Source organism: Seriola lalandi, unplaced genomic scaffold, assembly GCF_002814215.2.
Source record: "Seriola lalandi dorsalis isolate HSWRI2012SDOR001 ecotype SW California unplaced genomic scaffold, Sedor1 jcf7180002054795, whole genome shotgun sequence".
Taxonomy (NCBI): domain Eukaryota; kingdom Metazoa; phylum Chordata; class Actinopteri; order Carangiformes; family Carangidae; genus Seriola; species Seriola lalandi.
This window is the reverse complement of record NW_019525348.1, coordinates 4,088,685-4,110,990: the sequence shown is the minus strand read 5'-3', so window position 1 is coordinate 4,110,990 and position 22,306 is coordinate 4,088,685. Positions and strand designations below refer to the sequence as shown.

Genomic DNA, 22,306 nt, shown 5'->3' with positions numbered 1-22,306 from the left:
GTCTTAGTGACGTGTTGCACTATTATAAGCCTGTAAAACAGCTTCAGTGCTCATTGACACAGAATCTCTAGGTCTCTTAAACTCTACTGGAGAGGTGAACAACATTCTCCCAAAAGATATTCCCTCATTTGGTGATTTGATGATGGTGGTAGAGAGTGCCGTCTCCAAATCTCCCATAGGAGTTCATTTGGGTTGAGATCTAGTGTACGGCTTGTAAATCATGTAATTTTCATACTCATCAAACTGTTCAGTGACCTTTCTGGCCCTATATGGATGCAGTTATTAGGCTATACTTCTCCCCTCATTTATTCTGCAGGTTGTTTTATACATTTGAATGAACAATCCATGCTGCTGCTTTTCTGCTGAGAACAGTATATCCAGTAGGTCACTGCATACAATAGCAGATTCAAATATAATATTTGTCCTTGCTCCATTACACAAAGCAATTAATCAGAAACATGAAAACATTATTTAAAACGCAGAAAATAAAGACTTTTCTTCCAGTGGAATAGAGACAATATGCAGTAAAGCAACTTCTGTATAATTTATGAGTGCATTTCGCTGACAAGCCCATTGTATTGAGGATTATTACACTGTTGTGTATTGCCCACTTTCACAGCTGAACTTACAGAGCAAACATGACCATTGTAAAGCCAAACAGTATCCACGCAGCAAAAGCCCTGCAACTGTTCTCTCTGCTTCCGCGCACAAGAATAAACTCCCCCATCTGACTTTGTGCCTGAAGGTTTACAAAGAGGAATGCAATAGGAATACAGATTGAGCTTTCCAGCAAGTCCACATGCAACAGAGCAAGTATTTCCGAACGTGTTGTTGTTTGTTGCTGAATGAGTGCCCTTCCACTTTTTGAATATATCTGATGATTGGACAAGAACACATTGATGTAACATATGCACTCATGTACCCTTGACTTCAAAGCAGGCTTTGACAGTATTGATAATAAACAGGAAGTGCTGGAATTTTGGCCTTGAAAATATCAAAGAAGTCCATTAGAGCCACTAGCTGCTCTTTCAAAAAACAGTGGCTGTGTACATTCAGTTGCCCAGATATGGTGATGATGTACATTAACCACAGTCTTTATGGAGATGATGAAAAAGTTCTTTCTGTAAGAGGATTACAAGGACTCATGTGACGCAGAGGTCATGAACCTGTCTTCATTGATCTCCACATTCATTACAATATTTGAAGCAACACTAGTGGTGTGGCTCCAAACTGAAATGTAGGAGATATTCTAATGGCTGTGGTGATCCTCTGGCTTCTCCTCACCAGCAGGTCAACACTGAGAGGAAGAAAATAGCTTGTTTTGTGATTTAACAACCATTTCTATTCAGACATTCATGGTTCCCAAATCATGTATTCTAATACTAATGGTAATGCCTGACTTTTCATCAAGCCTCACCATCAGGTCAGATTTTTGGTTTATGACCAAATATGATCAGCAAAACTAATGAGGTTCTAATCAGCCTCAGATGCACTTAATGCTAATGAGCAACAAGTAAAGTAAACTACATCATCAGGATTTGCACGTTAGAATTGTTGTTATTTTTTGGGCATGTTTGCCTTTATTCTGACAGGACAGTGAGAGATAGACAGGGAAGTTAGGCAGAGAGAGAGAGGGGATGACATGCAGCAGAGGGCTGCGGGTCAGACTCGAACCCATGGCTGCTGTGGTTAGGACTAAACCTATGTGGTACATGCTCTAACAGGTGAGCCACCGAGGCGCCCCTAGTACTGTCATTTTAAGCATGTTAGTATGCTTAGCATGTGCCCAAGAACAGCCTCACAGAGCTTATAGCATGGCTGTAGACTCCTAGCTATGCAAACTGTCTTTAGAGTGTCAACAAGGCTGGAAAAACAGAACAAGACCTAACCAAAGCTGCACATTGGGAAGCCGTCAGGCAGAGCAGTTTTGCCACTTTAATGTGAGGGCTGAGCAGGGCTCCTGTTCTGGAAAGCCTGGGTAACAATACACTTCCACAGACATCTGCTTTGATGAAAGGATGCTGATATGTGGCATAATGGGCTTCACTAATGACAAATTCACAAATGTTGCTTATGTGGAATGAAATCCACCAGCCCAAAAAACTTTTGAATATTTGATTTTTTTTCAGTTCAGTCAAATGGTTTCCCTTTTCTTTTATGATGATGAAATGATTCAGATATTCTATTTATTTATTTTCCTTTAACCAAAGTCAAATTAACAAAACAAGCTTGGTGAAATAGACTTATTATAGTCAGCTGTGTGGGATTTCACCAAATTGTTTCCCATTCAACCTCCACAATAGATTCTCATTTCTGGCCCATACGTGCACCATGCATTTATTAGCCCGATATAAATATGTTTTTTTTTTTTTTTATTATTCTTTCTTCATCATTGTGAAGCAATGATGCCATTGTTTAAGTGCTTAATTTTCCATTGAACATAAGACAGTAGAGATAAGTAGCCAACTAGTGTAAAATAACACAATGTTGTGGGTTGGTTTTCCTCCTCTCCTCTTGTTTTTTGAGTCATCAGCCGCCACTGATCAGGAATGACACCCAAGGTGATAGTCTGGAGGAGCACCAAAGGGACATTCCCCTATAATCGCAGTGAAAACATACTGCTGGGATGTTGTCCGCTGAGATTGTCAGTTTTCTGCCGTAAAACTAGAGGTCCAATGTACAACCTAACTTGATAATCTCAGAGGTAAATTGGTCTTTGAAGTGTAGCTAGACCTGCACCAATACCTGCAAGCGCATTAGAGCCTTCACACAAAATTGAGTGTGATAGGTTGCTATGGAGAATTTGTAAATTAGAAGCAAAATGGATCCATTTTCATTACAGTATTGTGTGAGAATGCCAGAACACACTGAATATCATACTGTTGTTAAGGACAACTGAAGGAGAGGGAACGGGGAGAAAGATAAAAATAATAAGGGCAGAGGTGATAAAAGAGAAAATATCAAAGACCAATCAAACAGCGGAACAATGAAAGTACCCATAACATAAAAAGAAATACATAGAAGGAGAGAAAGGGGTACAAGTTGAAAGAATAAATCCGTGAGTCGCGTTGCAAATGTCTGCATTTTTCTGCTCTTCAGAATCTGACCTTTTCCGCTTCTTGCCAATCTTCCGTCTGAAATGTCTCAGATCTGCAGCCAGACAGAGACAGTCAAAGAAAATCAGCTGTGTTCCACGTGGCAAACTCACCAAGGGCTTAAGTGCCTTGCTCAGGGGCACCTCTAACTATTCATTTTGTTTGTACCTTTGATTTGCAGTTCAGATATGCATGACCATTTCAAGTTACGTGTTTTTTTTTTTGTTTAAAAATAATTTAATAAATCATACAAATCCATTTTGGGATATTGTTCGTAATCCATTTCATGTTATAATAGTCACAGTCTCTTTTAATCAGTTTCATCCTGCTCATGTCACAGCATATGAGTTTGCACCACACAAACATGTTTCTGTCTGTGACTATCATGTGAATATCTTCTTTCCTTTATAAAATGATCCTGGTCTTGTTCCTGGTAAAATGAGAAATTAAAGCAAAGAAGGATTATTTCTCCTTTCTGTTCCCAAGAAAGAGGTTGCACTATATCGAATGTAAATTACTGCCCTTCAGTGTACTCCAAATGTGTGTAAATACATGACATTTCTCTTCTTATCTAGCAATATGGAATTCCACCTCAGCAGTTCAGGTGAATAAGATAATCCTAGAAAATGTCATATAATAGAACAACTGACAGTAACTGTCAGTGGGCCGGCCTTTTTCCATCTGCAAACTTCACTGTTATTGTGGTTGCAGTAGTTTTATTATAACTGATGTTATTTGGTTTCCAATCAATGTGCATGGAAAAGTTTGATTCATTTACAACCTCTGTCATAAAGTTGTTGTGATGTGTGACAGAATAATTATGCACAAAAATAACATATTCTACCTGCACACAAGGCAAATAATCTATAAAGTCATTACACCCTTGTAACTACTGTCTGCCAGCAATTAACTTTGCTTTATCTCTGTGTCACTGTCATCCCAGCACATTCCTGTCCATCTACTGTTTCTGGTAAATTTCTGAAGTGTGAATTAATGACACTCATATTTACATTTATATGACATTTACTCATTTGGCAGATACTTTTATCCAAAGTGACTTATAACTAAAGCTTCAAAGTGCAAGAGGATCAGGTGAAGAGACACCCTTTCCACTCCCTCATCACATGTGAAACTCTTATTACGGCCACAGTACTGATGGTCATGTGATCATCAGTGATCATGTGATCTCTCAGATATTAAGTAATAGAACCAATTCAGTCACATCAGGACACAGACATATTTTCTTATCAACACATTCAACTATTAAATCAATGAAAACACATGTGTTCAGAAAGTGAGTCACAATCCTTGCTCCTCTGATATGATTACATGGTTTAATTGCATTTTATAGCATGGTTAATGTGATTATATGACTATGGAGACCAAATGTGAAGGGCCCAGATCTTGCCACACTATTAAACTGTAGAGGGATTGTTGGTAATAAAAAAGTTGCCTGATTACTGTTCTCATTCTGCTTTACTGCTCTGTTTGCTTATAACATGATGGAAAAGGAGCTAAATATTGAATGTTTTTGTCAAAATGCTTGTGGATGTTGATTATTTTGAAAAAAAAGTGAACATAAAGAATGTCAGTAATACATTCCCACAGACGTGCAGAACAAGCCCATGTACGCCATCTACAGTTAAAGAAAGTAACAGTGGTTTGTGTGTGTGTGTGTGTGTGTGTGTGTGGAAATGAAAGATTTTGTGAGTGACTTACAATATCTTTCCATCAGGAACTGGTAGAAATACAGTAATTAATGATTTTTGCCTCACTCAGTCTGTAATTCTTGAATTCAGTGAACCAGAACCAAAATGGAAGAATTTAAGCAGCTCCCACATCCAGACCAAATTGGGCCTATAAAAAACTTTATGCACAAGGATCACAATCAGTGGATAAATCCAATGACATTGGCTTTCACACTTTTATCAGCAATGGCTGCCAAAACAAAAAAAAACAAAAAAAAAACTGTTAAAGACAGATCTCATTCTGAAGGCTGGTCTGCTTCTTCTTGTCTTGGGCCACTGGTCCATCAAATTTCTCACCTATTATCTCTTCAATTTGCTTGATATTGACCACGAAACATACAGGATAGTTCCTTCCTCTGTAGGGCAGCAAGCCAGTTAGTGATCTTAATGGATGAAGGATGCAGGTTAGCTTAGGGCATAGCTGTAATGTGAACTAAAAGCACTTGTCTGCAAAGCCAGATAGAAATACATCTAGTGACTTTTATTTTCTAGTATGCAAAACAACAAATCCCCAAACTTTGCCAAGGAAAAGCCACTGTCAAATAAAGCATTATCATAAATCAGAGCTTTGTCTGGGAACCCATGGTTAGCAGGCAGACTGCTCCAGCCTTGAATAAAGTAGCAGAGGTTTCATGTATACTTCACAGGCCTACGTCAATCAACCTTGCTTGTCAGAATGGCTGTGCATGCAGCTCAGCAGTGCCCAAGTTAGCCTAAACACAGCCTCCAGTACCCAGATACCTTACATGGACTAAGTTGAATGGCTGAGGAGAAAGTAGGTAGTGATGGGGAAAGAATGAGCCAGGAAAAATTTACCTGCACATTGTGGCAAGCAACAGGGAGATATACTGTGGGAAGAGTTGCAAGCATCGGCTTTTAGGGCTAGCACGAGGATTAGCTGATATTAGCATTCCACATGTTGAAAAAGATGCATCTTATCAGATACCATACTGTCTTTACTCTATACTCTACCTCCTACTCTATCACTGTCTGACATGCATTATGCAGCCGCTCATGGTTAGCTACACAAACAAGAGGTGCATCTCATTTTTCTTTGTCATGTTGCTTCGATCCTTCTTGTAAATAGTGGGAAGAAGCCGGCATCATACTGGGTGAACTGGGATGACAACCATTACCTTTCTCTCATTTTTTAACGCTTTATAAGACTATGAAACAATTAATAGAAGGTAATAGATTTTTTAGCCACACAAGTCTGTCTGCTGGGCGTTGTACTTTGGTCTCAACTGAAATATTTCAAATGCTTTATCACATGTAATTGTCCCCAGAGGATGAAGCAGAGACTTTGGTTCTGCTAAATAGCAAATGTTAACATGCTAATACTCTAAACTCAGAACCTGAGTGTGGTAAAAATTATGCTTAGCATCAGCCTGTTAGCATTGCTCACTGTGACCATGTTAGCATGGTGATGTTACTGTAGTACCTACTGCAGGTAAAGCCACATAGAGCCGTCAGCATGGCTGTAGGCTCTTAGTCTTGTTAAAGAAATGGTTCAGTATTTTGGATAATAACGTTTGCCAGTTAGATGAAGAAATTGACACCACAGTTATAAATATAAAGCTACTTTCAGCAGCCATTTAATTTAACTTAGCACAAGACTGTATGGCCTAGAATTGCTAGCCTGGAGCTAGTATTGCCACTGTTTCCCCATTTCCGGTCTTTACGCTAAGCTAAGCTAAGCTAAGCTAAGCTAAGCTATGTGAGGTGATGCAGCGCTGCAGAATGTCAGTATATCACCAGCAGTATTCAATCACTTACACATTTCCAATCACAGATATGCTTGTCTGATAACTGACTTCCACATGGTGCATCCTTCCTGAAGCCTCCTTTGGGAAGCCTCCTTTTTTTCCCTCTCTTCTGTGCAGGGTGAAGAGAACTCAGAGGTGCTTAGAGATGGCAAACTTGATTGATATCTGGGTGATGCAAGAACAGAGGAGACCGTAAAAGACAAATGGGGTGCACATAAAGATAGCCAAAAACAAGAAGCTAAAATGTAACAATCAATACCTCTTAAGGAGGTTAGTACCATCACTCTCAAATTGTCACAGCACTGGTGTGACTCAGTTGTTTCCAGGTCAATGTTCACCCAGACTGACCTCTGTGTGAGGTAAGTTGAGATCTGGTGTGCAAAATGAGATACAAATGGAGTTTAGGATAAATAGGACTTTATTTCAATTTCTTTCTTCTCAACTGGTTCTTATATTACCTCCTCTGAAGTTATGGCCACAATTGACCTTTCCATACATCTGAACGGAAAACGGAGTCAGATGCATTCGCCTCCTGTTGCCTACACTGGTGCTTTTCAACTGCTGTTTGCCACATCTTTGCTTCAGTAATTCCATTACTAGGAAAACTCACACAGGCTATTGTAAAATCAATCTTTCAAGGGCTGAGAAAATGGTTCAATAACGCTGTACATTTAATGATTTCTGATCTTTACTCCACACAGTGTCCTGAAAGATCAAGTGATATATGCACGAGTGAAAAATATTTAGCTATTGTAGACTTATTTATGTAAGTAGCCTTTACACAGACTTCACATTTTTTGAGCATATGAGTCTAATCTTCATCATTCAATATTGTCAATTGTAAACTTGCTTACAGGTCAAGTGTGCCTGTAGAGCAAGACTTTCCACCCTTGCTCAACAAGTGGCCACTAATGTACGTATGTATGTTTGGTGTATTACTAAGCCACTATGGCAATGGGACAAGTCTTACATTGCCACATTGGCAGGAACAGAGATAGCAACTCAGGGGTTTCTTTCCAAAATTGGGTGTGCAGATTACTTCCTGTATCACTTTCACAGGAACCACAATGAAAATTGGCATAAATAAATTCTTGTGCATGCATTGAACATAATTCATCAGACTTTCTGTTGGAGCAGGGGCAATCAGGTCGATTCATTGATTACTCAGGCAAAGCAGAAGTAATTGCAGATATGTTAAATAATTGATTAATCATTCAGGGTATTTTTTCACATTATCTGGTTTAATCTTCTTAGATCAATATGTTTAATTACTTGTGTCTTTTATGTTAATGTGAACTGTGTCGCTTCAGGTTTCTGAACTGTAAATAGACAAAGGGGTGGATATCTTTTCCAACTTCTTCACCATTAAGGTAGAGTTGAATTATGGGTGGGGAAAACAACTGTTCATGTAAGAATTGTGATTTTTATTAACAACTCAATTGATTCACAAAGTCCAAAAATCAATTTTTGTGCAGTGGTAATAACGTTGTGTTGATGGAACAAACAGTAGACCTTTGGTTCTCAAAGTGGGGCCTGGGGATGCCCAGGGGGTCATGTGTCTCAAATGCTTTCAGTAATGAAATATCTAAAAGCAAAAATCTTATCAAATGGGGGTCTGTGGTCTTATTTCTGCCAGTTTAGGGGTCCTTGATGTGAATAAGTATGAGAGCCACTGGTGTAGACCGTGCAATTAACACTTAGTCTTGGTTAGGCCGGCCACTAACACGTCAAAACATACTAATTGCTAATGTAAAGGGATACAAGCCTTATCTGAATGACAGAGTTTGACTTGTCCCCACACAGTTGCTTCATGCAGCTGGATGGAGGGTTGGGGCCCAGTCCAATTACATTGCCATCTGCATATGATTTAGGGTAATTTAGGTTAACAATATAACTGACAGATGCTAAACCAAAATATTTCAGGAATGATAAAAGCAGTTTCTTACTACTCTGCAGCACAGCAACTCTGTTGTTTTCATTTCCCTCCTCCCTCTGTCTTTGGTGTCTGACCCTGATAGATGCATATTACATTAAGACTTGCCCCAAAATTAAAAATCTTTACCTTAAACCTAAAAAGAAAATGGAACTAATTTTAATGCGACCAGTTTTCAGTTTTTGAATTTTGCCATGGAAATTTCTTTACCTTCACCCTAGATGCAAAAGTACCACTCCCTTTCATTTACCCATGACTCTTATCATCAAAATGCTTCTTCTTTGTTAACCCAGTTACTGTAGCTATACCTGTAGTTCACTGCCTCCGTCTCCTACTCCTACTGCTATGCAAATATTTACCCAAGCAGCAGCACATAAAATCACAGTGGAGATGATGATTAATGATAACGTTTATCCCCAATAAGTAGTAGTACCTCTGTCTGCGAATAAATCCCCCGGGCCTCCGCCGTCTTTCCTCCTGTCTCAGCTGCCTCCAGTGTCTGAGAAGTCCTTCTGCACAGCGAAGAGTTCTCTCTGACCTACTTACATACATACAGTGTGGACAAAGGTCAAACGACAGACTGTAGAAGAACATCCTCTGGCTATATCCTTCTCTTTGGTGAAAACAAAAACAGAACCCAGTGCTTTGGGACACAGCAGTCAGTGCAGATGTGTTAAAAATAGTGCTTTGCAATAGTAGTTGTAGTAGTAGTAATAGCTGTGTGCTCTACATGCCACTGTTTGAAATGTTCATCAGTACATAATTCAACTACATGTATGTCAATTAATAAGCATATGCAGTACTGTACGTGCCTATAGAGTATTTAAACATACACAATGTATTCGCGCTGTTAAAAGATCTAAACGCAGGTGAGCATGTTGAACTTTGGGAGCACAGCAGCAAGAGAGAGAATCTGCTGGCTGCCCAGAGGAGTGAAGAGTCAAATTGTCGCCGGGTGAAAAGACAAACAAGCTGCTGAGACAGACAGTTAGCAGCAGTTATTTATCAGAATAAGGGAAACAAGATAAGTGGTATCCAGCAGCTTGCTTTGAATGTCAGCTGCTGAAGAACAAGCTTTCCAGACAGCAGCAATGCAGACATGAGCTGAAACAATAATTTATTAAATGTTATTTGATAATCAGCAATTTGTTGTGGACAATTTGTTGAGAACTATTGCAGCACTAAAATCCCTGCACGTCTGCATGGACGCTCACTAATCTCATCGTCAGTGTCTGACTGGGGGCATGGGCAACATTTGGGCTGAACATTAACAAATCATTTGTATGAGTCTGAATATTGCTGAGGACAGGGTGTCTGAGACTGGCCAAATCAATAAAACATTGTCAATTGGTAAGGCAACAACAAATGGGGATCCAAGAGAGCAATGAATGATGCTAGACCAGATCCTGCCAACAGGATCTTTCTCTTACCACTTCACAATGAAGGATCCCAGTTTCTGTGCAAGTTTAAGGAGAGAACTGAAGCTCAGCAAATGACAATAAATAGGGCATCATTCAAATCCTCAGGTCACACAGTTCTTACAGTAAGAACATCTTTTCCTCAAGGGGTGTATTTACCAATTTGGAAGTTTCTAAATTAACATTTAATGCAATACAACAAGAAACATAAGGATTAAGCCTGCACTGCAACGTCTGATTCTCTAAATTAAAATTAGTAAACGCAATTATGTTTAATTTAAGCCTCATTTTAATGAATGAATGAATTCAGCTTCTCTCAGCTGAAGTCAACTGAAGAGCGGTCTGGTGGTTTTCATGTTGACACAGTTTGGCACAGCTGGAGTAAAAAGACAAGAAAAGACGTACGAATCCAATAACAGAACTTCAGTTACAGCTGCAAGATGAAGCTGCATCACCACATTTAAAGCATACCTGACAACGAGCCATTGTTTTTCTAGCTCAGTCCACTTATTGTAGGAGTTCATCCATTTCTGTCAAATTGTTCATTTGGCCAGAAATAATTTCTCACATTCAGTTTTGGTAAAGTCTGGAAACAAATGTACATCAATGGAAAATTGGCAATCATGGTGATTGATATGGACACAACATAGTAAACACTTAATATATTAATGTTATCTGCGAGGCAGAGATCCCAAAGGTATAATTCCACAGCACAACAATGACACAGTTACATTGATATTTTAATAATACAAGGCATGTACAGGGTGAAACTGTGTAAGCTACCCTCTCTCAGAACATTGAGAGCTCTAGCAGGCATGTTGCATATTGTATATTACTGTCTGCTGTGTATAGTAAAAACAATATTAAAAACATCATGTATAAAGCCAGTATTCTCATAAATTCACATAGAGGAGAATGTAAGTAATGAATCATCCTTTATTAAGAGTTTAACCCACATACTGCAGTAGGTTCAGTTTTTTGCTTACAGTAATATTTGCAAAGCTTGCTGACATGTATCATCTTGAACTGAGAGAGGAATATTGAGTTTATACTACAGTATATTACATGACAATTAAGTTAGGGAGTCCATAAAGTATACAGTTGAAAGCTGATGGTGTGAGAGTCATTTTGTGGAGAACATTGTCTTCCTTTGAGTCAGAGAGGAGCATGAGATCTGCAGAGGAAAGCCAGAGAAAGCTGTAATTACATATGAGAGTTATATTGAAATTCAGCTTAGATTGATTAATAATTTGAACGATTCTGGTTGACATTACATTATTCTCGAAAATCATACCTCACACACAGAGAGAGAGAGAGGTGTGGGTGTCTGTGATGTGCCCATACAAAAACACATGGACTTGAATGAATTTACACTAAATAGAAATGCAAATGTGAGGTTAATTAGGTAACAAGTAGAATTTACAGTACCAGATGATCTTGTAACCTTGTAGTGTGCTATCTCTGAACCGTTCCCTTTCCTCAAAGCATGGATGGTCTGACCAGAGGTCTGTCCGACTCTCAGTAGATCTTCAACACATGGTGAGAGACAGATTATATTACTGTAACTGCTAGTAATGCCAACAGGCATTAAGTAAATGTTAAAGGTCCCACATTTTACACGTTTTATTTGAAGTGTTGATCCATAGCAAGATATATTTGTGGTTTTAAGAAACAAAAACCATCTCAAAGTAGTTTTACATGCCCTCTCCCTCTCTATAGCTCTCAGGTTGGTGAGCCAATCAAAAGAGAGTGTCTGAACTTCTCTTCTGATTGGCTGACTGTTTTCTGAGTGATCTAATAAAAATACAGTAGATTTCAGGTAAACACTCAGAGAAACCAAATCCTGCAAGATTGGATGGTGGGTCCAGGTGGGAGGGGCTCGGGGCATTGCTGAGGGCTACTTTGTTGTGACATCGCAAAGTTACAGAAGTCCTGACGGCTTGCTTAAAGGCTCAGTTTCTGAGTACAGGCTGTGTGCCTTTCTCTATGGACTGAGCATTTTTATACTTTCACAGTATTGTGTATGTATATATATATATATATATATACACTCATAAAGACATGGACATCTACCTTAATACAATATGGGACCTTTAAAGAGGCTAAAGTACAACGTATTAGTTTGACAGAGAGTAATGATAAATGTAGAAAGTACATTATTATTTCAAAAGTATGTCCAAAACCTACTGTCCAGAACGATGGCCATGTTGTATGCGTTCTGTTGAAGGCTGCAGTGCCACTGATTGAGGACAACACAGCCGACACCAGCCAAACTCAACAGCAGAGCAGTCTCAAGGGGTTTCTCCAGGGCAAGCTGTCCTGTGCTGGAGAGGAGAGAAATAGTGGGATTATTAGAGAGAGAAAGTGGGGAAGCCCTGTCTCTGTAAACTACTGTCAACCAAAAAGCCAAAATACTGCCAGTGACAAAAACATCAGTTGTCACTACTATAAAGTGACTAAAACACATTAGGAAGGGAAAATGGAGTGAGAAGAAAGTCTAAGTGCAAATTTATTTAAAAGCTTTGTTCGATAAAGCTGTTTTATTACCTCTTGTGCACGTCAAGGATTGATTGTCGGAGAAAGCTTGTATTGTTCTGAACCTGCTCAAACAGCAGGGCCATGCGGCACTCTGAGGAGAGGAAACATCATTATCATGATCTGGCAGCAGAGTAAATAAAACTTCTAATGAAAGACAACTACTCAGAAACAGCTCCTCACAAACAAAATACTTTACAGTACTAGGTGCCTCAGTGGCCTGTCATATATGTTCATGCAAAGTGCAATGTTTGCAACTATGACTGTTTTTCATGTACACTTGCAAATGAAGTATAAAACACACCCTTGAGGAGGTCCATCATGTTCTGTATCAAACAAAAAGAGCACAACTAAAGTGAAGTGATAAAGCAGATAACTGTATCTCATTACTTACTGTTCAGTCTACTAACACTGTGCCAGAACTGGCAAAACACAGAATGGCTTTTACTGTGGAGCTGTCACTAAGGAGTAGAGTAGAGGAGTAATGGTCAGGAGGAGTCACAGTGAGCTGTTAGATTAAGAGCTGCAGGCTACTGGCCGTACACCTTCAACCTTTCAGTGAGGTAACCAACTTTATTTTCCCCGGCCGTCGTGTGCAAAACCAATTGTGCTGTACGCAGCATGAAATCAGATTGTGGCAGCTAATAGCATTATGGGAAAAAGGCCACATACTGACTGACTTCTTTATGAAAGCATTAAAGAATGTGAATTTATTTGGTTGCATTGTAAAACATAACACCAGCTGCTCTTCTGTTGTATCTTGGAAAAAGTGGCTGAGTGTTTGTATTTACATCACCAGCAATAACAGGCGTTGCCAAATTAACCAAGACAATGAAAGTGTTTTATAGCTGAGTTCTGTATGACATATATGAGGGAGTGAGGTTAAATGACTGAATTGATCATGAATAATAGTAGGAGCCTTTTCTGCTTCTCCTGATTTTATTCATGTACCATTTTCCTGAAAACTGTGTAGAAAAATAGCTGTGTAGAAAGATACATACAATATAAGTCTTTGTATTGACTAAAACATGACATATTTGCCATGGGCCTTCCTTAGATCAGATGATGCTCTCAGTGTACTTTAAAAAAGAGAAGAAACAAACACTAGAATGGAATACTGACATTAAGACTTGCCATAGACACCGTTACTTCTTCACACTCACTATGTATGAGCACACAATCAGGCTTTTATTGTACAAACACTTGGACTAGACCTTTGGGTGTAAAAAAAACAGGTGTTTGTGTCTGACACCAGGTGAGTGTCAGTGAAGGCATCCACCATCCACTATCCAGTCTATATGGCAGCAGCGATATGCAGTGCCTTGCAGCAGTTCTAGATGCCTTCCTATATAAGACACTATACAAGACACTGCTGGCCCTCTTCCCTTTGCAGGTGCTCGGGGCCAGAACAGCAGTCCACTCTGATACTATATGAAGCTCACTTGTGCAGGTATTGTCATAGCAGTGTTACATTCATCAAGCTTTGTCCTCTAAAGAGTCATGTGACATTCTTATTTAATCAATCAAAGATGCAGAGATAAAGTAACTCACTTTGCAGATAAGATGTGAGTGCAGATGGTGCAGCATGTTCTGTGTGACACCGTTTTTTCTGAGAAACACGAATCTGCCATCGCCCCTAATAATATCTCAATGGCCAATTAGGTAGGAACAGTCCTGTGTGTTGTGAAGTAACAGCTGGAATTCAAACCATGGTGTCAGTCACACTATAGTTAGCAGCATAATGCCAGGCTAGTGGGTGGCACATATGTCTGGCCTAGGGCGAAGTGTAAAGCCAGCCTGACACTCTGTCAGTCACCCATCCTCAGACTACCTTTGTTTTCTGGTGAAGGAGAGGACGGGAGCCATGACGATGAAGCCATAGTTGTTTTGTGAAATACCTTTGAAAGTGCAAAGAGCTGAAAGGCGATTTGGGACAGGTTATTATTTATTTAAAGAGTCGTGAAGAAAGGAAAAGGCCCCCTCTTATAATTGTGAAGGGGGCGACAGCTTTAGAATCTTCTTGTACCCTGAGTGTAAATAAATTACAGGAGTTCAGGAGTTCTTTCAAGACTTCTCCAAGAAAAAAAAAGAATCAAAGTATTGGTGGATTGGCTCAGTGGAAATATACTCCGTAATTCTTGACTTATTTGACGTATTTATTTCTTGAGGCATCAAACAGCTGAGATAACCATTCAGGACATATCTATCTTTGAACATTGTGACTTGTATAGCTCATCAAAAATTATGAAACCACTAACTACTACTAACTACTAATGGTCCATTACTTTTTTCTTTTTCTTTTTTTTTATTTATATTAAGAATAAATAAGAATCCTTGCTACCTAGCATTACATTGCATTACACTATATCACTCCTGCAAGTAGGGTCCAGACTGTGTTCTCATTGTCATGTGTAAATAACCCTTGTTAAATTTATGAGGAATGAAACATTATTACAAAGTCAATACATTTTCAACTGCTTGTCCGGCTCAGTATGATCAACAACTATAATTCACCATCATTAATCCTCATGAGATTCACTCTTTGGTGAAGTTGTGGAAGTGTTATAGCAAGGATCCGATAGCAAAACCTCGATGATTTCTCACTGCAGAACAGGGATATTTCTATATATACCCATCCAGGAAATGAAAGATTGATGTGTTTGAGGAGATTAAGCCTACTGCTCCATTTAGTGTTTACATAATCCACAGCCCTGCTCCAAATTCATTCATTACAGTATTTTGCCTCCCATTTTTCCTCCTAATTTACCATTTTAAATGCTTTAGAATACACAACATCCTGTGTGATTTCATTAAATCTGGGGACATATGGTGCTTAAGACATTTGATGATTTGATGGACTACTTCTCTATCTGTCTCATTTTGACTTTTTTATTGGGTAGTAATGTATCTATCAATTGTATTTTTTTGGGAGAGCCTATATTCAGTGATAGTGATAATGGTTCCTGAGCAACACACATTTTACAATTAAAATGAATATGCTAATTTCTTGTTTTACTGACAACCCCGGCTGACATTTTATTTTCTGTCAGCCGAAAACAAGACTGTTTTCATTAACAGTAGATGCAGATTAGTGATGGAAACATTATGACTTTGTTATGTGAAATTTCTGGGGGTGTTTGACATTAAGTTTAGTTGTCTACGTTCTGGTGTTATCTCTAAATAAAACCATAGCAACTAACACACCTGTGTAACATGTTTCTGTCCACACACAGTAGTATTTACATGGATATGTTCACCTTGCTGTGAATTTTTAAGGCTGACATCTAAAACTTTAGAAACAATCATTCAAATAAGAACGCTCTCAGGTCCTATTAAGAACAATGGAGGGAAACTGCTGGGTGTACAGTACCTGATAGACTGAGGGCAACTAGTTTAGCAGGTGGGATGTTTGCCATGAAGCGCTCCATCCCCAGGTAAATAATGGCGCTGCATCTGCTCAGCAGCTGCTCCATCTCAGACAGACTTGACAGATAAAATACAGCGATGGCAGAGCAGAAGAGATTAGGTGTATTGAAATGCAATAAATACAATGGATGCTCTAAAACCCAGAAGACACATGCTGCATTGCAATGATTTGCTCTACTTAAAGGTTCTAACCTGGGCGTTTGTTTGCTGTGTGTTTCCAAGATCTCCTTTATCCTTTTGCTCAGACTGGTCCCTTCTGTGTCACACGTAGACAACAACATACAAATATTATGAAACCACTTGGGGAAGGGGTGAAACTAAATGGGAGCTGCAATGTAACTTATACAAGGCCACAACAGTAGAGGTTTTGTAAAACAGTACAGTGTAAAAGTACATTTTGAAAGGCTGGGTGCAAAGAAGATCAAATGCAGAGCCAGCTGGTGGCTACAATACAATACACGCTAAAGAGGACATTAATCACTGCAGAACAGGGCTGAGTCTCTAAACTTCCTCTTGGTCCAGTGCACACTGCCCATACAGACACTGAAATAAAAGCTTGAACTATACTCTAATGTAATTGATCATAAGCAATAACCATTTATATAGGCCACAGAGTAGTATATTTCCATCCCATTACAGAAGATTACAAAGATTACAAAGTTAAGTAGGTATTGTATGTCACCTTATTTTTTGGATTACATTTACTTACCGAAGATGCCTTCATTGTAAGGGTCGATGATATCTTTACAGGCATGTTAAGATCTATAAGAAACTCTATTCTGCAGTAGAACCAAATGAACTAGATATAATATTTAACAAAAGTTATTTTAAAAGGTACATACTCAAAAAAGATACATTTGAGGTTTCGTGTGTCAACAGGGAAGGCGTTCGAAGCTGAGGCATGATTGGCATGTATCTGGGTAAATAAATTAAAATTGTTTCAGCTTAAACCAAGCAGTTAAAAACATAACACATAGCACATCTACATACATCCAAACATTGTCTCTAAGACATACAAATAGCAGTTACAAGAGAAAATATGAAAGTGGATTTTAGGACAGAGGAGACAGAGGAAAAGAAAAGGAAGGAAAGAGGAAAGGGTTGGTTGAAAAAATAGAAGTGATGCATGACAGAGGATAACTGCTCCGAAGCTAGAAATAGGATTGTTGCGAAAACACATTATGTAATTGATTGAAAAACCACACTTAAAAGAGAGGCAGGAGGAACTTAAATAATTGCCACTGCTGACAGCAGGTAAAAGTAATATTGCTGTCTGTATCTGGAAGGCCCAGATTAATTTACTGAACTCACCACTTTGATGGCTTGGCTTTGATCTGCCTTCCCCTTAGTTCCTTTACCACCTTTGGTCTCCTTTTTGTTGTCACTTTCAACTGCCACAAACAGGAAGCAGAATTAATATGTACACTTGTCTGTTTGGTAGATTACACAGCATTTGGACTGAGGAGGAAAAAGAAAACTTTCTCAGTATCTGCAAGCAATGACATTTATAGGTGAGTGAACCATTCTAAAAGTTTCCTTGTGGTCACAAAATTTATTACCTCATGTAAATGAGAGCACTGACTATTGATTAAGCATTGATTATCAATTTAATTACCACAACATCCATTTAGTTTGGCAGGTGTGTAGGAGCAGGATGAATGGATTGGAAGCAGCAAACAAATGACTAAATGCACACATTTCCTCTGTATATTGAAAGTCAATGTATATTGAGGAAGAATCAATGATTTTCATCACACTCTGATCTCCACCCATCAATAACACCACGTGTAGCTTAAGTTCCCAACTGTACATACAGTAACATAGTTCCAAGCACAAATAGCATAGTGTTTGATCTGTTGGAACGACCCATGAATGTGAGCACTAGTGCCGACCTTTAATGCCAAACTCAGGACAAACTTTTTAGTGAAACTTTTTTTCACTAAATACATAAGGAACACTGACTTAATATAAAGACTGAATGTAACTGTTCTGTTTTTGGTCGGAACCTGTAGCCAGTTTATGGCTGTTGTCACCTCTGAAGCCTTAAATTGTTTAGTCTTAGCGGCTATACTGCAGCGTGCTTAGAATCATCAAGATCAGGAATTTTTAAATCCTACTCATAAAGTAGGCAATAAAGCTCATGTGTCCACAAGACTTGTGTACACATGTTTATGACACATGAACCTGTGTGAAAGTATTTTTCTTAATGGTTCAACATTATTTTAATATTTTTGAATATAAGTGCATCGACTTTGCTTTTAATTAGATGTGACCAATTTTTTGACACTACACCTTGGTTCAACTCCAGTGTTGCCTGCACAACTTTAATATCTATTGTCGGGCTGCACATGTCATCAATGATCAGATGGCATCAGTGTGTTCAGTACAACCTGAGTTTCTATATCTGGGGCTCACACTGTTCATGCTAGAACTGAAACTATTAGGTTTCTTTTTTGAAATCTTTTTTTCTAAAATTGTATGTAAACCTGTGTCGCACTGTACTTGTTCTTAAAAGGACTAATCAAATGTAAAATCTTTCATGTAGTCTGAATCACAGAGTAATCACTTGACAATTGTGAGACAGGAGAGTTTGATGCAGTAAGAACAGATGCTCATACAAAGGCAAACACATTTTCAACCTGAAGGCAGTCTTTTTATAGTTTGTGCTAATTTGTCCTGTGCATACCTCATGCAAAGCACTACACAGAATAACAAATAGCCCTTCCAAAAGTGCTTTCAGGCACTATATCTTCCTGACACAATGCTAAACTGTAGTTGTCAAAATTATGGTAATGATGTTCCAGAAAAAGATCACTTTTTTCCTGGTCTCATCATCACCCATCTATTTGATCCAGGTATTGAAAGATGTAATATAAAATGCACGTTCTTGCAGTTTCCCATCTGTGGCATAAGCAAGTGTCAAGTGAAAAACACACACGACTTTAACAGCAACCTTTGAACATTCAGTCAAGTTATGCAAATGAGTCAACCTTTAAAAAGTTAAAGATGTCTGCAGCATCAGCTTCAGTGCTCTTTCTGCCCCCCTTTCTCTTCCCTCCAAAATATTAATGTGCATAATTCTCCCAAGAATTGAGGCATCATCGCCACAAAACAACCAGATTTTCTTCTTGGGATTTTACGCTCATAGTAGGCCTCTAAAATAAAACCCTGAGAGACTGGAGAAGGATACAATGTAATGGGCAATATTAATTAAACAAGAGGCTCATCCTTCAACAGGCTCATCCTTCTCTGTTTTTCTTGCTTTTAACGCCAAAAATACTTATTTAGCAGATAATTTTAAACTGATTTTTACCCAGATTGTGTCTCTGCACATTGAAAAGTTCTTTTTATTTGTCTCCTGATCCAACAAAATACTGTTTGCCATGTTTTACAGTGAACACTTCTTGCAATACACGATAACAAAGTGAAGAGAAAAAGAAAAAAGCAATAAGCTGAATAGTGATCCTGCCTTATAGTGAAGTATAGCTTTGCAACTGCCAAGGCAATTTTATGTGTAATTTTTTTGTACAATTTATTAAGTTTGGATCCTGATGCTTAGATCAGTCCTCTTATAATGCTTTTGTTCATCACAATACTGTAGTGAAACATTAAGACTAAAATTATATAAAAAGACAGTTAATCTTACCACAGTGTGACTGTGAAGCAAATTTATCCTTCTAAACAAAATTCCAAATGAAATATTGATGATCCAAGTGATGATCAAAGTGACCAACACTTGATGCTGCGCTCCCAGGCAGTGTTGGATTACACAGCATCTCTACATTACTTCACTGTGTTCTGTCCATTTTGGTTTAGGTTCTTCCTTTCTGGAGGAAAGTAGGAAAACATCAGACACTATTGGCTACAGTTTCCCTAAGTTATTATTCAAAACTGTTTAAGACTAAAGTCTGCATTTAACAGTTAGTCACTTTTTCCTGCCATTGTCCAATAATGACACCAGAATTTGAGCTTTACCAATAGGGTAAATCTAGAACATGGCAAAACAGTAAGAGGCTGGATATGATCCCCAGTTGTTCATACCTTTTGTGTCTTAGGCTGACAACTTTAACAAATGTGGTAATTTAAATTTAAATCTTGACTTGCTAAGTGAACAGTTATCCTTGGCCAGACCTACATACATTACCCCTGGACAATCAAACCTACGGTGCTGACTCTAAATTCTTCTAGCAGGCACAGCAAAATGGCCACAGTTAATGGACATCCACTTTAGCAAAGCAGGCTACAGTGCGTACGGATGTCCGCATGAACTTCTGCATGCTACCAGGATGTGAAATGACCTTTCTGTCCTGAACAAATTCCATTTCTATGGATGGCTGCCTGCAGCTTAAATCCTGGCGTCAAGATGCTTTCGCAAGTGTAGGCCATTATTTACTCAAATATGATGAGGAATTATATGAGGCAAACATCCAGTTATAAACAAAACTCTAATTATTAATAGTGGATGATGGATAAGGCAGTTATACTGCATTGTCCTTTTTCTCCCATCTTACAGTGTCTGTGACTCTGGGGTTGGACACATTAAATACACAATTGGAATTTCAGCTCTGGCCCATTCATAGGTCGTCTTTTATTATAAGTCATATCTTGCTGTTTCTCTACTGATCTTTACGTGAAAATATCCTCCCATGGAAAATAGAGGCCCATTTTTCAAGGACTGGTCAGAATTGTATTTATTGCCACTGAGATAATAAGAATAATATAATAATTTTGAATAATAATAAGAATGAATAATGAGAAATTAGTAAGTTAGATATAAAACTGACAGAGTTAAAAAGTTATTACAGGGGATGAATAATCACATAAATAATCATCTTGATTAAACACACTTTGGGCGATTAAAAAGGGGGCCTGTTTAATTTGGGTAGTAATAACAGGCTTAATAAATGCTGAGCAGGAAGTCTCCAGATGATTTTTGACCTGCCTGAAATAATGTGGCTGCCACACAGTCTACTCATTTGCACTTCCATATTCTAAAAGGTTTCGAACAATACCTGTGCTAAAATACTGCATTACTCATGCCCTTTGTTTACACCAATAACTAGATTATACAGCATTAGCAATGTGTTTGTCTGTGTGCACCTCTGTGCGGCCATTACAAGCTATCAAACTAAACACGTTTAACAGACAGTTGAAACATTCTTAATGATATTCCTGTACACACTCAGAGCTAGGGTTAGGCTCATTTGCAACTTCACAGTCACATCTTTTATTTGGAAAGTAGTGCAAATATGCTTAGCTCTGGTGCAAAAATGTCAAGTGTCTTGGATTTTTTTGTAGTTAGCTCATTCTTTCTAAGCACAGACATGTCATTTTGTATCTATTTAAACTGTGCAATAGACTAAAACTTTGACAGTACAACTATAAAATGACATGAATTATGCAAAGACCAAGATCAGCAGACTCAGAATCCACTAGACTAGCTGCTCTATGTTGGTCTTAAAATTGCATGTTCATGGGGATTAGGGTTAGGAATCCCTAGGCAATTCATTTTTCACATATTCATATTCACATATGTGTCATTGTTACCTTTCTCTAGTACTTCTCTGTTCAGTCGACTGTGAAGAAGCTGAAGGGAAAAGTCTCGGGACACAGAGCTCAGGCCTTCCTTCTGAAGGATTGACAAAGACTCCAGTGGCAACTCCAGCAACTTTCTGTCCGCCAGCAACACCACATACTCCCCTGGTTCGGTTGGTAATTGGTTGGTAATAGCTATATACACAAACATACACAAAAGTACAATGATTTTCACCTACAGTATACTGTGTATTTTATGACAGTGTAACTATTTTCTATCTTTGAATCTATAAGATTGTCATTACAACTGTACATTTAAAGAGCAATTTCTCCACTTGTGAAGTGCAGATTTTACAGTGATTGTCCCAACAATTTGGGCTGTTAATTCTTTTGAAAACTGTTTAGTGGTACTATAATCCCAGTATGCCTTGTAAAAGTAAAAGTAAAGTTATCAGGGTGTGTTTGTAAGTCAACATGTATCACTTTAAATCACATGTATTGCAGCAACATTGGCTAGAGGAGTATGAGCAGTGAGCTGCTTGAATAGAAACCTGCTGATGGGCTGTCAGATAGGAATAACAGCAGATGTCCACACCAAAAATACTCTTACTTGAGCTCCCTTTTTCTTCTTTATCTTTGGTTTTGGTTGTCTCAAGAAATGGTACTGATGCAGCCTGGAGCCTGAAGGAGATAAGGACAGGTGAGGATCAGTAGGGCTACGATACCTCATGTCTGACAAGCACAGTACATAAGATAGAACCAGACTGTGTAAGATGTGAAAATGTGTAAGAAGACATGCAGCACTTGCTGTGTAACCTTGCAAGCAGCTGTGAATGCAGAGAGAAAGACA

At 38.5% G+C, this 22,306-nt stretch overlaps 1 protein-coding gene across 1 annotated transcript in view; it reads right to left on the bottom strand.

Moving 5' to 3' along the window:
* Nucleotides 1–10,682: 10,682 nt before the first annotated feature.
* The window catches only part of cfap46 (cilia and flagella associated protein 46), a 48,265-nt gene continuing 36,641 nt past the window's right edge, over nucleotides 10,683–22,306 (bottom strand). Inside the window, exons 49-59 of the mRNA XM_087179186.1 lie at nucleotides 22,067–22,137; nucleotides 21,469–21,651; nucleotides 17,233–17,312; nucleotides 16,777–16,837; nucleotides 16,631–16,663; nucleotides 16,114–16,177; nucleotides 15,866–15,978; nucleotides 12,508–12,589; nucleotides 12,148–12,284; nucleotides 11,389–11,487; nucleotides 10,683–11,134 (exon numbers count right to left, since the gene is read on the bottom strand). Coding sequence (XP_087035312.1) covers nucleotides 11,022–11,134; nucleotides 11,389–11,487; nucleotides 12,148–12,284; nucleotides 12,508–12,589; nucleotides 15,866–15,978; nucleotides 16,114–16,177; nucleotides 16,631–16,663; nucleotides 16,777–16,837; nucleotides 17,233–17,312; nucleotides 21,469–21,651; nucleotides 22,067–22,137 — 1,036 coding nt within the window. The 3' untranslated portion in view covers nucleotides 10,683–11,021. The remainder of the gene's footprint in view (nucleotides 11,135–11,388; nucleotides 11,488–12,147; nucleotides 12,285–12,507; nucleotides 12,590–15,865; nucleotides 15,979–16,113; nucleotides 16,178–16,630; nucleotides 16,664–16,776; nucleotides 16,838–17,232; nucleotides 17,313–21,468; nucleotides 21,652–22,066; nucleotides 22,138–22,306) is intronic.